The sequence below is a fragment of the Lycorma delicatula genome, chromosome 6 (genome assembly GCF_047948215.1).
Source record: "Lycorma delicatula isolate Av1 chromosome 6, ASM4794821v1, whole genome shotgun sequence".
Lineage (NCBI taxonomy): Eukaryota > Metazoa > Arthropoda > Insecta > Hemiptera > Fulgoridae > Lycorma > Lycorma delicatula.
The window spans coordinates 23,466,799-23,482,398 of record NC_134460.1 but is presented as its reverse complement, the minus strand read 5'-3'; the positions used below and the strand labels follow the sequence as shown (position 1 = coordinate 23,482,398).

The 15,600-nt window shown below is 30.0% G+C and overlaps 1 protein-coding gene across 1 annotated transcript; it reads right to left on the bottom strand.

The window, feature by feature from the left end:
- Positions 1-226: 226 nt before the first annotated feature.
- On the bottom strand, positions 227-15,494 carry RpL18 (ribosomal protein L18). Its single transcript, XM_075369378.1, has 5 exons — positions 15,368-15,494; positions 15,169-15,255; positions 7,377-7,583; positions 4,839-4,962; positions 227-425 (listed from the first exon to the last, which is right to left on the bottom strand). The coding sequence occupies exons 1-5, from the start codon at positions 15,368-15,370 to the stop codon at positions 280-282; spliced, it is 567 nt and encodes a 188-aa protein (XP_075225493.1). The 5' UTR covers positions 15,371-15,494; the 3' UTR covers positions 227-279.
- Between the last annotated feature and the right edge of the window lie 106 nt (positions 15,495-15,600).

Genomic DNA, 15,600 nt, shown 5'->3' with positions numbered 1-15,600 from the left:
CATTCACTGCTGTTTTCTTTTTGCAATAACATGATGATGCAGTCAACTTTTTAGAATAAAATTTCATTTTCCATTTGATACATATAAAATTCAGTTTCAAGGTTGCTAAGTTCCAGTCAATCAATAAATTTAATGCAAAAAATAAAAATAAAATGCAACATTTCATTACCAAAACTTTGGATTTAGATTTACACACATAAAGAATGTAATAAATTAAACCAACAAAAAAGTGTAATTATTTTATTAACACAAAGTCAATACACAAATATTAATATGCATCTATTTTTTATATCCACAACTGCGCCTACGACCACGAGCACGTTCAAATTTACGTCCCTTGGAACGTACATAAGGTTTAGTATGGCTGTGTGGGACACCTGGTGCAGGTCCGAAATGTCTTTCAGCTTCTCTAGCTTTCCTTCGTCCTAAAAAAAGTATAGAACTGTTTTAAGAGTACTGCTTTGTTCTGTTAAATATAAATTTGCTGAAATCAATTTATTACTATAAAAGTTTTATGGTTAATTTTTTAATTTATTATTATATTTTCATTCAAAACTAGATGCTAAAAAACAATTTAAAAAACCTATGTAAAATTTAAAAATAGATTCAAACTTCGTTCTATTTATGATTGTTTAACAATTAAAATTAAAATGAAGTTTAAATCTAGTTTTAAACTACACTTATAGACAAAATCTTTTTTTTTTAATGTTTCTCTAGGCGTGATAACATTTCTTGAACTGCTTTTTTTTACATAAATTAGATCTGTAAATAAAATTTTTCTATCACCATTATGTTTAAATAAATTACGCTTGAAAAAAAATTAAGAAAAATATAGTTAAAACCTGTAAAATTTATAATTTTGCATGGCCATTCCTGTGTTAGAATGATTTCGCTGATGCTTTTCTCAATAGCATCAGGCACATCCTGAATTAATGTCAAACAGTAATCAGGTAGCATGTTAGTACTCCATTTTCCTTTAGAGTGGCTTTCCATCACCGAAATGTCTTGGCAAAAATATTCACTGTGTTCATCACTTATATTTCCGTGGTTGTCCAAGAAAAAATCTAGATGCGAGTAGAGGAAATGTATTTTCAAACACGTATTACATCCCATAGCTCTGTATGAAGTAAGAAGTTGATTAACAATATCATGGTAATTGTCAGATTTTTGTTTGCCAAGAAAAGTTTTGCAAACGTCTTTAAATGATGTCCAACCTGCACTTTCTACATTATTCAAGATTGAGTTAAATACATCATTCTTTGACAATTCTTACAATTCTCTCTTATTTCAGGACAGCAAATATTCGTTTCTTTAATTTTCCCTTCACTTACATTCAGAAATTTCTGCCTGATCTCCCTGAAAAATCAGGGACTTCATTGCTTTTACAAAATTTTTCATTAGTCCTAACTTGATATGGAGGGGGGAAAAATATTTTTTGGGTTCAACTAAGGGCTCATGAATAATATTTTTCCCATTTGGAGTTGAGTTGTCTTGTTTTTTCCACTTTTTGGTAACATAATGTTTATCCTACCTTGGCTGTCCCATTCACAAAGAAAACACATATAATTAGTATAGCCTAACTGCATGCCTAACAAAATAGCTGTAACTCAAATCACCACGTATGTTCCAGCTGCTTTTTTATAATTTATTTTTTCAAGAACGTCTTTCTTCATATTGTATGTCTCTTTCAAATTAATACCATAAGCCTTTTGTATCAAAGGATATTTGTTACTCCTGTGCAATAGAACCCACTTTTAAATTACACTTGGATGAATCTATGAAAATGTGCCAGTCCTCAGGTTTATGAACTTGTCCTAAGTATAACATAAGCTCATCAATGTTTGTGCAATAAACAAACTTATTTTCATCAATAAAGTACTGAGAAGGTTCTTTTTGTCAGGTTCGAAAGCCCACAATTTTTGTATTTTTTTTAAAAGTAAATTCCAGACTTGCAGTCTTGATGCTAATAGTTCAGCTTGATTTTTTGATAAATTTAAATCTCTAACCAAGCCATTTAATTCATATAAGATGTGGCTTATTGAAAGATAATTCAAAATCATTGTTCTCTTTTTCAGTACTTCCTGATTCATCACTGCTTTTGAAAAATACATTCACAAGTGGCTCAGGAACCAGAAAAATTTCACTGTGAGGTACAGGCCTGATTACAGATTGCAATGAAAGATATTTTACAGTATGTTTAGATTTTTTTTATAAATTCCAGATACAAACAAAGGTAACAATCAGTTACAAGATTCTTTGGTTCATGCCAATCCATAGGTAATCCAAATGGCAAAGCCTTTCATGTACTTTTCAGCCATCCTCTTAAATATACAGAACAATTAGTGCATACTATATGAGGAGCCCACATCTTATCCTGATCACCAATTTTACACTGAAAGTATAAATGATGTGCTTTTTCAATTAAAGGTGTAATGTTTTTTCTATTTGATTTTACAGTAAACTCACCATATACATAACAAAAGCATCCACAGAAATTACACAATTTTGAGGCATTCTGACACTCCTGTTAACAAACTTAAAACAACAATAAGACTGAACAAAATTAATTCATTCCTAAATCCAGTGCTTAATACAAACACAACTGTGTTTTCAGCTCACTCTTCAGTATTAGACATGATGTCATAATATGTGACTATGATATGATTAAATTCTTTGTCTACTATTGTTTATTTATAGCTTACAAATTACGACATAATTTAAAACAACAAAAATGAGTTAACAAAATACAATATAGGAGCTTAAAATTGCTAACTATATGTTGAAAAATGACAAAAAAATTTTAATTAAAATTTAAAGATTTTCAAAAATGGTAAGTGATAGAAAGATTCTGAGTTCATATTCATTCATTTTAAGCATAAAAAAACAGATGGAAATCATGTACTGCAAGTTAGGAAACAAAAATTATGTTTATCAGTGCTAAATATATAAATTAATAAAGAATAACAGTAACAATAGGCTGAACTAATAATTCATACAATTAAATACTATATACTAATATTTCTACTTATGTTTATAAATTACTAATTACTGACCAAGTATAATTTAAAAAATTTAAGTTTGGAAACAAAAATGTTGCACTCAAGTATAAAAAATTTGTAACAAACCATAACATACTGACAACAAATTCTACATTTACAAAACATAATTAGGTAATTTACAAGCTTCATGCATGCACAAACTTAAAAGAGGGAGATAGGCAACACTTTACTAAGAGGCAATAGGAAATAGTAAATCAATTTAGTGATCCAGTTGTAAAACATTTATAGCTGTAATAATGAGAAATAATGGGACATTCTAGTTAATTAATAGTAGTATGTTTCTTATAAACTGATTTTGCTAATCCATCAATTTTGAAATATATATATATATAAGATTCTGTCAAACATTTTATTATGAAGACCAATAATTTAAACTTAATATTATTAAAATCAATTTATTTGTCTAAGGAGTAAAATATAAGGAAAATATTTTCTAATCATACTGATTCACTCTTTTATTTTGAAATGAAAAATGTATTTTCAGAGGAACCTTCATTTTATTAATTCTGTTTATAATACTTAATTTTAAAAACAAAAATGTGCCAAAAAAGAGAAGTAAAATTTAAAAGCACTTTTAGTTTTTCAATATTTTTCCATATAACTGAATTATATTACCAGTATTTATTATAGCAACCAGCATAAGCTATACTATCCCTTTTTAATAAATCTTAGCTGTTATTTTTATAATACACCTGTGATTCATTAACTTATGTTCTCTTTATTTTATAAATGTTTAAAGGAATTTCTAAAATTAATTTATATCTTCTTCACGAACACAATTTAAGAAACTTATTTTATATTACTGATTGAGAAGGTATTTCGGAAAATACCTTGGTATTACGGAAAATATTCTATTCACAGTAAAATAAAGAATGAAGTAAGAATAATTGTAATTACCTTTTATTTTAGTTTAAGTGAATTTATAATCTGAATATACATATAAAATCTGGACGTAAAAAAAATTGTAGACAACATATTAAACTTGAATTTTAAATAATAATATTTTATAATCATTAAGAAATATTTCTAACTGTTAATAAAAAATAATATATCAATATATAATACAGTTATATCCACAAAGTGATTCATGAATGTAACAAACATGTAACTGGTGAAAATAAAAACGTTCAAAGTACACTTTGTTACTTGTCAGTTGACAACAGATTTTGGCCTGATTCTTGGAACCCAAATTAAGGACTAAATTTAATGGTTGACCAATTAAAATAAAATTAAGCACCAGAACTGTATTTTTAGTGGTTTTTGAGAAACCTGGAGTAAAAGACAAAACATGCATGGATTGGGGTCAAAAAACATACTTATTTTAATAACTTTGTTAAATGGATAATAAACACATAAAAGTTTTAAACAAAACTTGAAATGTTATTATGAGAGAATGAAGGGGTTTCTAAACAGAAAAAAGGGAAAAAAGATTAGTGTCACACAATACACACTTTTTTAAAATATTTAACACAAATAAAAAGGGACTGTCCATTCAAATTAGTTCCTACATTCATGGAGGTACAGCCTAATTCATATTGAAAGTTATTCATTCCAACATGCAATAGGCAAATACACAGTCTAATATGCCACAGCTGTTTATACATTAAGTTTGGCAGCACTAAATCTGGAACATGAGCACTGGATGTATTATGCATGTTCTTACTCATTTACAACTATCTGACAAGCCAGCCAATTTGAAAACGTTTCATAATATCACTCTTTACATCAAGATACAATAAGGACAAATAAGGTGTAATAATACTTTAACTAGTAACAAACCTTGCATCAGAACTGTTTTCTTCCCAGTTGGTGCTCTGACTGCCAACTGATCAAAAGTAATTATTTCACCTCCTGCTTTAAGTATTCTCGCTCTTGCTTTCTCAGTAACTCTTAAAGCACAAATCTGAAATATTTTTCTCAATTAATATGTTTTACAGTAACATCATACATTGTCAAAGAAGTGTAATTCTCCCCCCCCCACAATAAAAAAAGCATATTAAATTTAATTGTAAACATACAGTGGCAAACAAATTAATCTGAACACAGTATTTGTAACAGAAAATTTTATTTTTAAAAGAGAAAATGTTTAATAGTCAAAATTACTCATATTTAATAGTTTATGTGTCTTCCTTTGTTTATGGTTATTTCATTAATCCTCTTTGGCATTGATTCCACTAAGGTAGAACAATGATATTTGATTTCTTCATCTTGAAACCAAACCTCAATCACTGAACTAATGTCATTTTTTTGTGCTACAATTCATTTCCCTGTTTTCTTTTTAGTATGACCCATCAATTTCCAATGGGATTCAGGTCAGGAATGTTCCCTGGCCACAAGAGCACTGAAATTTTTTGTTTTAGAAGAACTCTTTTGCTTTCTTTGACATGTGACATGGTGCAAGGTCATGTTGGAAAATGAGTTCTGGGTTCTTCTGCATAAGTGAGACTACTTGGACATATTAGCAAATGTTAATGTATTGGTCCGATTTCATCATCCCAGCCACGAGCTCCTGGCCCCTTCATGTGTAAAACATCCCCCAAAAAATCTTTTTGGCTGCATGTTAGGTAGCTAGTAGCTTCTCATCTACTGACTTACAAATATAGGCTACTCTCTCCCCTTGGACAAAGAAATGAGCCTTGTCTGAAAAAATAACCCTTTTCCACATCTCAACAGTCATTCTTTGCCCATTGAAGTCTTTTTGTCTTCATCACCTGTATCAGTAACTGCTTCTTTTTAGGTTTCCGAGCAATCCTTCTCACTGCCAACAATCTTCTACAAACTGTCATATCAGAAACATTAGTCCCACTGGTTTTCAAGTCCCTATTAAGGTCAACACCTGATAATCGTGGGTTAATATTGCTTTTCCTTATTAGTAATCAATCCTACATAGGCATGGTTTTCTTTTTCTATCCACATTTTCCTTTTCTCTTTGGAGAGATGGAACCTGTTTCCCTAAACCTTTTCAGGATTTCATTTACAGTACCAAAACCCACACTACAGTCACTGGCAACCTCAGTCATTTGTGTGTGTTGGGACAGAGCAACAATTTTTGACCACTTTCGTGAGGTTATATCCATTGTATTAACTTTTCTTTCTTTTTTCTGTTTACCCTCCGGAAATTACCATTGAGGCATTACTTTAGAGGAAGAATGAGGATGATACGTACGAGTACATATGAAGTGAAATCATGTACAGTCTCAGTTCAACCATTCCTGAGATATGTGATAAATTGAAATCTACCAACAAAGAACACTGGTATCCACGATCTAGTATTCAAATCTGTATAAAAGTAACTACCTTTACTAGAACTTGAACCCACTGGAACCACTAGACCAACACGGTGGGTTCCATTGTATTAACTAGAAATGAATAACAAACTTATAACAGAAACTCACAAGGTCACAAAAAACTAATTGACAATAAATTATAAAAACAAAAAAATCACTAATTCAATTTGTATATGAATTAACAACACAACCTGCAATACCTAACAGCATGCTGTCTGCCACAGAATGAAAATTCCCTTTGTTCAGAATAATTTGTTCGCTACTGTAATAGAAAAAAATATTATAAGCTGATTAATAAATGGTTACATAAAATTTTTTTATTATAATATGCGTAATAATACATTTTAGTTGTTTTTGAAACAATATTTAGGGCAGAAAATAATGAACTAATAAAATAAATCCCTTTTGGCACGCTAGAAGGTTAAAAATTAATTGTTTACTGACTAGTAATGTATTCATAAACTTAAGCAATGACAAATTATCTAAAGTACTTTTTTTCATAAATGATACAATCATTTATTTTTATTTTAATATTAAGCTCCTTTCATTTTAATTCAAAGCTTTAATGCTATGCTTTTTCTTCTTATCTTCAGATAAAAAATTAAACTGAGCATTGAAACGAAACTAGTATGAAACAGAATGTTTTCTTTTAATGTTCTTGAGTAAATAAACTTTTTTGCCTGCAAATAATTATATATGTTACGAATCATATTTTTAGTGACAACATTTTCCCCAAAAATATTTTTAATAACCGATATATCCTTTTAAAGTAAAAAAATCCTATAAATTTTTTTTTAAATAAAAATTTTTATTTTTAAAAAGCATCAGTAAAAAACCTTAACCAATCTGGTATGATATAAATAAAAGTAACAGGAATTAAAAAGCTAAGTAACTAAAATTTAGATAATTTAAGTAAAATTTTTGTAATATAATTTAATATTTATGTTAATTGACAATTAATGTTATTATCTATCTATACATTAGTAATTAATTTTATCTGTAAAAAAATACCTTCATTTGACATACTTACAGTCAATTTGGGGACCTCCCAAATTCTAAGATCATCAGTTACAGTTCCAACAACAACAGCAATCAAACCCTCTCGTCCAGGCTTTTTCATAAATCTAGCAATTCTAGCTAAAGATATTGGTGGACGATTTATTTTGGACATAAAAAGTCTTCTTAAAATTATTTTGTTAAACTTGGCATGTGTTCTTCTTGCCAGAAACCTGTAAAGCTATTCACAGAACAAATAAATCAGAACACATTAGAATTAACAATGTACAAATAATTTATTTTGAAACTTCTATTATTAATTTCGAATACCAGAAATTTTTTTGTTTTTTAAAATAAATTGGTTTTAGATAAAAATCATTTTCCAGTTAAAACTTAGCTTTGTATTACTCTAAATGAAAGTCAATTTTATTAAACTGTTATTTGCTTTCTGTTTAGAATTAGATTTTTTATAAGTTCTATTAAAAAGTTTTTATCTGCTTATTTTGGCAATTTAATAAAGTTATTACATGTCATGTTATTACATGAAAAAAGTGTGTTCTTGGACTATTGTTTTTTCACTAGTTTTCTAAAAAAAACTATAGAAGTACAGTTCTTGGACTAACTTTTTTAAATTTGTCAGATTGGATTTCATATAATCAATCATATCATACAGGGGCATGACTTCTGTGTTGTACATAGGGATGCATGGAGGGGATATCACTTTTAGAAAGCCAGCTCACTACTTTTTTCTAGTCAGCATCACAATGTCAGAGCAAGAGGTATCATTGTGCGTTGTGCAACGTATTATTAAATTTCTCATGGCAGAGGGTGTGAAACCATCTGAAATTTTGAGGCACAACATACTTAAAAAAACTCAAGTGTATATGATTGGCATAAGATTTAGTGTATGATTGGTCACCAACGTTGCCCAAGGACAAGTGCTACTGCTGAAAATGTTCTCATGGTTCGTTGCCTTATCAAGGACAACCATCAATTAACGATTGCAAAAACTGCTTCTGAGATCGGAATAAGCTACAGCAATAATTACAAGCTTACATTTATAAAATGGCAGCATGATGGGTGCCTTGTCTTCTCACTGAAGGTCAGAAGCTTTATCAGCTAAAAGTATGCCAGCGGTTGAGTTGCTACCAAGCTAAAGGCGAATTTTTTTTGCATTGAGTCATGTCCTGCGATGAAACTTGGGTGAACCATTACACTCCAGAATCAAAACCGGCAAGTATGGAGTGGAAAAAGGGAGAAACTGCACCCATTAAAGCCAATACTTAACTATCAGCCACACTCACTGACTGGAAAGGTTCTGGCCACAGTATTTTTTGAGTTTAAAAGAGTTTTGCATGTTGATTTTTTCCATGAACACTGTGCAGTTAATTCTGCGACTACTGCCAATTTTTATAGAAAGAAAAACTGGCATATCATCAAAAAAGATGTCAATTTCCAATCTGAGACATCAGTCTGCTTCATGACAACGCCTGGCTCCATACCACGGCTCAAACTCAGGAAAAAAATTGGATCCTTATTCAGGACTACACTGGAGCACCTCCATAAATTGTCAGTGGAAACCGTGTTTAATTACAGTTAGAAATTTACTTCTTGACAAAAATTTTGATTTGTTTGCATAGGTAAGGTACAATCTATAACTTATATACCAATCATACTTTACTGTTAATAAATTAATTTATTACTTATTGTATATTTATACACGCACATTATAATTACATGTACTAGAGCTGGTATATATAATTGATAATTTGACTGTTTGTTCAATCCCCAGAGGTTGGAAAGAATCTCTAATTACTCGTAGGACTATCTGTAAATTAATCATGCCTAAAAGCTCCAAGTAAAAATTAACTAATCACCACTGCAATTTTACATACCTTAATATTTATTTAACTTTATTAATCATTTTAAAGCTACTGCTTTACGAACACGCTACAACAAATTAATTAAATTTAAAAAAAATTTAATAAGCTCAATATTATAAGCTAAATTTAATCTAAGCTCAATATTCACTCTAATGTGTGTCAGTGTACAGCATTTATGAATACTAAATTTACATTTAATATTTTTATATAAAAATAAAAACACATTAAAAATTCCTGGCTCTTAAAAACAGCTGAATGTTCAGATTTTATTAAAATTACTTTTTGACTTTTCGTGTAAACCACATTCTAATTTTTTTGTTTGGTCCTTTTATAACTATTTTTAATTGTTTCTTGTACTTTTTTTTTAGCAATTACGTTCTATTTTTTATTATTGTACTTTTAAATTATTATTGTACTTTTAGCGTAACAAAAATTTCTTCTTTTTCTTATATTAAATATGAGGAGCGAGTCAAAAATTATCTACACTTTCCCCATAACATACCTTTAAGGTTGTCATACAGCCTTTGCGCATGTGCGCTTAAAGAGTTGGTACAATTGCACTCATATGTGCAAAGTTTTATCCCCATTAATCATTTGTCTTCCGGCTATTACAGTATAAACATGTCCCCTCCACTAGCAGTTTGCACCAAGGATGAACAACAAGCAGTGAGTAACCTGATTTCTCTGGTAGGATGATGTGAAAGAGACTGAGATTCTTCAAAGACTCATCACAATTTGGGGACAGTACTTTATTATGTAAAATTGTTTTTCATGGATTGGGAAGTTTTCAAGTGACCGAAAAAGTGTGATGCATGAAAAGGAAGCAGGATACCCATCAACTTCCACCACATTTGACAAGATTCAGCAAATATATCATTCACGGTATTACCCATCAATGATGAGCTTGGCTTCCGTTAAGTCTGTGTGTAATAGGTACTAAGACAGCTTACTGTAGAATGCAAGCTCAAACATGTTGACATCTGCCAACGCTTACTCAAACAAAAAAGGCGAAATATTTTTGAGCACAATAGATATTGGTGATAAAATGTGGGTTCATCACATGAGCCAAAATTGAAATGGCAGTGTATGGCGTGGTAACATCAGGATCTCAGACGTAGAACAAAATTCAAGATTGAGCAATCGGTAAAGGTTATAACTGTTTTTTGGAAAGCAAAAGGGCCTATGTTAAATTTCATAGAAAAGGAACTACGATAATTTCACTTTGAGTTATAGTGAAATGTTGAAAAACAAGTTGAAGCCAGCAATTCACAATAAAGGCCGAGGTCTATTGTCATAGAAAATGTTGTTGTTGCATGGCAAAGCTTAGCTGCACATGGCTTGCCACGCAACACTGTTCAAACCATTAATAAGTTGAATTTTGAGTGATTGGAACACCCTCCCTACAGCCCAGATCTTGCTCCCTCCGATTTTCATCTGTTTGGGCTACTCAAGGATGTTTTGCAAGGTCATTGATTTTCTAAAATGACATGTAGGAAACTGTGCAAAAGTGGCTTCATGACCAATCAAAAATCTTCTTAGAAGGAATATACAAGCTTGCGGACTACTGTACCAAGTGGACTGAAGGGAGGTGACCATGCAGAAAATGATTACCTGTTGAACCCCTACCTTTGCATAAATAAACTGAAGAACGAAAAGTATATAGATAATTTTTAACTCTCTTGTACTTGAGGCTTGTTTATGGTAGTTCATTTTCATCTTAAAATATTGATAGTGTAAGTTTCAATATTTGTTTTGTTTTTTTTTTAAATTAACTGTTCTCATGAAATCAATTTGTTTTCTGAAGTATGCAGACATAATTACCTTGATGACTACTTTAAATCGATTCTAATTTTTTTGGGTCATAATCTGCTTTTCCTCCCTCAAAATGTTCTGCTATTCCAAAGTTTATAATAAAGATGATTTAAAAGTAATTTATGTTACAGTTGTAGGCCACCGAATTTGTATTTTCTATACTGTGATAAAAACAGTCAAGATATATGACAACCCAAAATGATCTTTAGTGCAACCACCTTAAAATCATTAAAACTGTATAGCCCTTAACCTTTTCAGATCATGTAGCCTTGGAACTGGTTATGTACAGTGTCAGTTTTAAAACGCTGTTACAAAATCATTTTATATGGCATCTAAGTCGGTTATTCTTTTTTATGTTCACAAAGGAATCAGTTTTATTACACAATTTGAACAACGTTTATACGATGTAAAATGTTTTATTTAGACTAGAAAGAATATGACCATTTTTTCCCAGAAATGTGCTTGTGTGTGTGTGTGTGCGACTTGTGTATTATAATTGCTATGAGGATTACGGATTTATTTATTATTTACAAAAATAGCTTATCTTACTAGCAACATATTGATGTATTGAAACACATAATAAATTATGATATACGGGACGCAAAAAAAAAGAAGGAATTTGTGGTCATAAATTCGTCACTTTTACTTGAGGTCTATAAATATCTTTTCTGACAAATGATATCGGTAAACATGTACACACATCGATTCGTAATGAATAACAGTATACAGTAAAAATGGGTTTTTGTCAATCTGAATAGTCTTTTGAGTGGTGGGAATTTTTATAAAATGTAGTTTTCTGAATTTACTTTCACTTATACTAACATATGTTACTAATCTGTGATTTATGTCACGGGTTTTTCATCATATTCTGCCCAATTTTCAACCAATTTGCTTGAAAATTATTTTTAAGTATTATTTAATACTGAAAGTATTATTTTTTAAATCAGCAAACTATGTTTCATAAACACAAAGCAAAAAAAAAAAAAATTTTGCTAATAAAAAACGCGGTAGAAATGCGCAAAAAAATTCTGCAATTAAATTATTGTAATTTTTGTACTGTTTCAATTATTTTTTGTTACAGGCATAAAAAATATCCAATCGTAACAGTTTTTTTTTGTCAGAATCTGTTAAATCTCTTTAATATACTGTAATTTTTTGAAATTTTTTCATAAGACTATGAAGTGCCTCCCTTCATAGTCAGATACCAACATATTTTCGCGGAGCGCTAATCAACCACGGATCATTGTGATGGGGAAAAGGTTAATGTAAATATTGTATTAAACTCCTGTATGTCAGTCAGATTTGTAGAGTTTTTGCAGTTGTTGTTGTTACATCTTTGGTTTTAAACAGAGATCTGTCCAGTGAATATTATCTCACTGATAAGAATAATGTATGTCAAACAAGGGCTTTAAGGTTTAATCTGGCTAGAATTTTAGAAACTAATTCTTACAGTACTTCCAATAGCTCAACAACAGCTGCATTTATAACTGTTCAGCAATGCAAAAAAAAAAATCTTACTGGCCTGTCCATAATAATTTATGTAAAAATGAAACAATGAAGGGAGAAAATCATAAATTGGTAGATACAGCCAAAAAAAAAAAAATGAATTTCTAATGATCATAATTCTCTACAGTACTTGAATACAATGCAGTAGCAATAGTAGAAAGTTTGTTTCAATACCCCATTACAAAATAAGGTCACTGTTCTAGTGAAAGTGATCTTACAGAATTTTGGAAATCAAGATATTATCTTACATAGTTGCATAGTGTTAAACAGATCAATGAATTATATCATTTGTATGTTACAATATTCTTTAATGTGTCCTTTACAGATGATATATATTAATTCTAATAAAATGCAGTCATTTGTGTCATTTTATTTTGACTGACAATTCAAAAAGACCGCTGCAAGATTTATCATTAAAGAAATCTTATGGATCAGTATATTGCTGATCTTTACACCAAGAGGTTTGAAAGCCTATATTGCATTAAATTTAATCAAAAAATATATGGTGGCTGCTGACATAAATCAGGATGTATGGTAAAAGGTTATTTTACTGGCTTTTGCTTGATATCACAATATAAGCTTGCGTGTGAGAAATAGGATTTTGTTGTGAATGAAAATTGCCATTTCTGACTGGGATTTGCACCTGAAACCTCTAGATGAAACACTGAGATGTTACCACTTCATCATGGAGATAGACATTTGTGGGAAATCAAAGATATACACAAGAAAAATGTCATAAAGCTATGTATTACTTTTGAAAGTAAGGCTGGCCTGGCCTTTTATTATAAGTAAGTACAATCCTAATCAAACAGAGATAATAAGAAATTCATCCATTTAAAACTAAAGAAAGTTATTCTAACTCATTAAAGATAAGATTTTTCTGATTATTAAATGCCATATACATTGTGGAATGACAGAACAGAAGATTAGGATTACCATGTATTTATCTTTTAGTGTGGTCACATTAAAATTCAGCTAAAAATACATAATCCACTATCTGATCTTTTGCAACGTGAAATTGTCATTAAGCACATGTTCTATGCAGATTTTTAACATTAAATCTCCTTTTTACAGTAAATGGGAACTGTTCAAAAATCCCCAAAAGAAAATATTGATGAAAATTAGTCAAGATTTGCAGATCCTTATGCAGAATAAAGAAAAGTTATTAAAATAAAAAAAAACCATTAATTTAGAAAGTTATGAATTAGATAGAAATTTTAATCAATTGATCAAAATTTGGTTTTAAACTTCAAAAACTATAACAACAAAATAATTCTTGTACAACCTCCTCCCACCCTCAAAAAAAAAAAACACAAATTATATAAAAGATCTGAAAAAGATTGCGACTTTCAATAAAATAACAAATCATTCAACTATATTCATAGTCAACCAATGGATTGTTCTATATTGTATCATTGCTTCAAGACTCACATTAATATTGAACAATATAACAGACAGATATATATATAAGCACAGCACAATCTATCTGGAAATAATGTCTTTTGACATAATATTCTGCAGTAGTTTTGGGGGGGGGGGGGAAATTGATAAGGTTTATTTCAATTCGAAGAAAATTAAAGAAAAAGTTCAAAAACCTTCTAAGACATTTAACTTTTTTTTTGTATACTGGAAATCTTTTTGCGACAAGCCATTTTACTATTTTGAAATTCCCTCATACTGTACATAAACGATCCGAAAGGAAAAATAGTTTCTGGAAAAGTTTTCCAAACATTAAAAAGGATACAATAGGGAGGGTTTTTACAGTTCATTCTAAAAACTGTAAATGTTATTAAAACATGCTCAGAGATTAATATTGTTGTCATCTAAAAACAGTTAATGGTATTACATACATTTAAAGCAGCTTTGGGTTTGCAACAAAACAATCACCTTTGGGATGACTGCCTCATGGAGTTGGAAGTTTGCAGATGCCTAACCTATTAACAGAAATTTGTCATACTGCTATTAAACTCTAAAGTTTACAACCCAAAAAATGATTTATCCAAGAAGAGTAATAAGTCTCCCAGACACCTACATATAGTTTACAATGAGTTATAATAAAGCTTCAATAGTGTAAATTAAAAACTTTATCAAATAAATTTATACTTTTAATCTATCAGAATGTAATAATGCTAACACTGAAAATAAACAACTGTGAAACCTCATACTGTTACCGAGCTAAGTAATTATGTTAAAACTAATGGGTCACTTTAAATCAAGAGAAAAACATTTATTTTATCACTATACTTTTTACTGTTTTAACCAAAATTATTCATTGTTACATGGAGATCATTGTCAGACTAGATTGAGCAAACATTTAATACATTCAATGGTTTCATCATTTTAATCGTACATAAGACAATTTTTTTGTACACAATTACCAAATGCATTGACCTTAAAATGTATTGAAACCCAAGTGGATAGTCGATCACATACGAATGTATTAACTTATAATTATGATTGCTAGACAAGAAGCAAACGCAATCTTTAAGAGGTTATGTACAGTTCACCCGAAAAACACATAAAACATTTCAGTAGAACGTTGAAGTTGGAGAATGTGATATTACGATGTTAAATATGACTACTTAAAAACCAATTGTATTTTAATTAAAAACATCATGAAATTACCTTAACAAGAAGGGCCAGGTACACATCATCTGACTTCGGCTGAGTGCGCCTGACCTTTCGATCGTATTTGTGGTTGATGTCAATACCCTGAAAATTAAAGATTGCTTAGTTAGGAGATATTAAAAGAAATTATGCAAGATATATACAAAAAAATGATTATAACAGATAATAATTCCAACAAAGATGAAGAAATACCCACCATTTTGAACACACTGCAAGAAAGATCCACGCACCGGAACACAAGAACCACTTTCTATCACGGAACTCCAGCAAAGAGGTATCTCATCGTTATGTAGTCTATAAAGATTACATTAAAGTATGTTTCATATGGAGCTTATGTAGAGAAAAGAGTATTGAATTTTTAAAAATAGCTTTTTAAACTTTAAATAGAAATGTTTTATGAATTTTACAAAATAATTATTTATTGTTTAC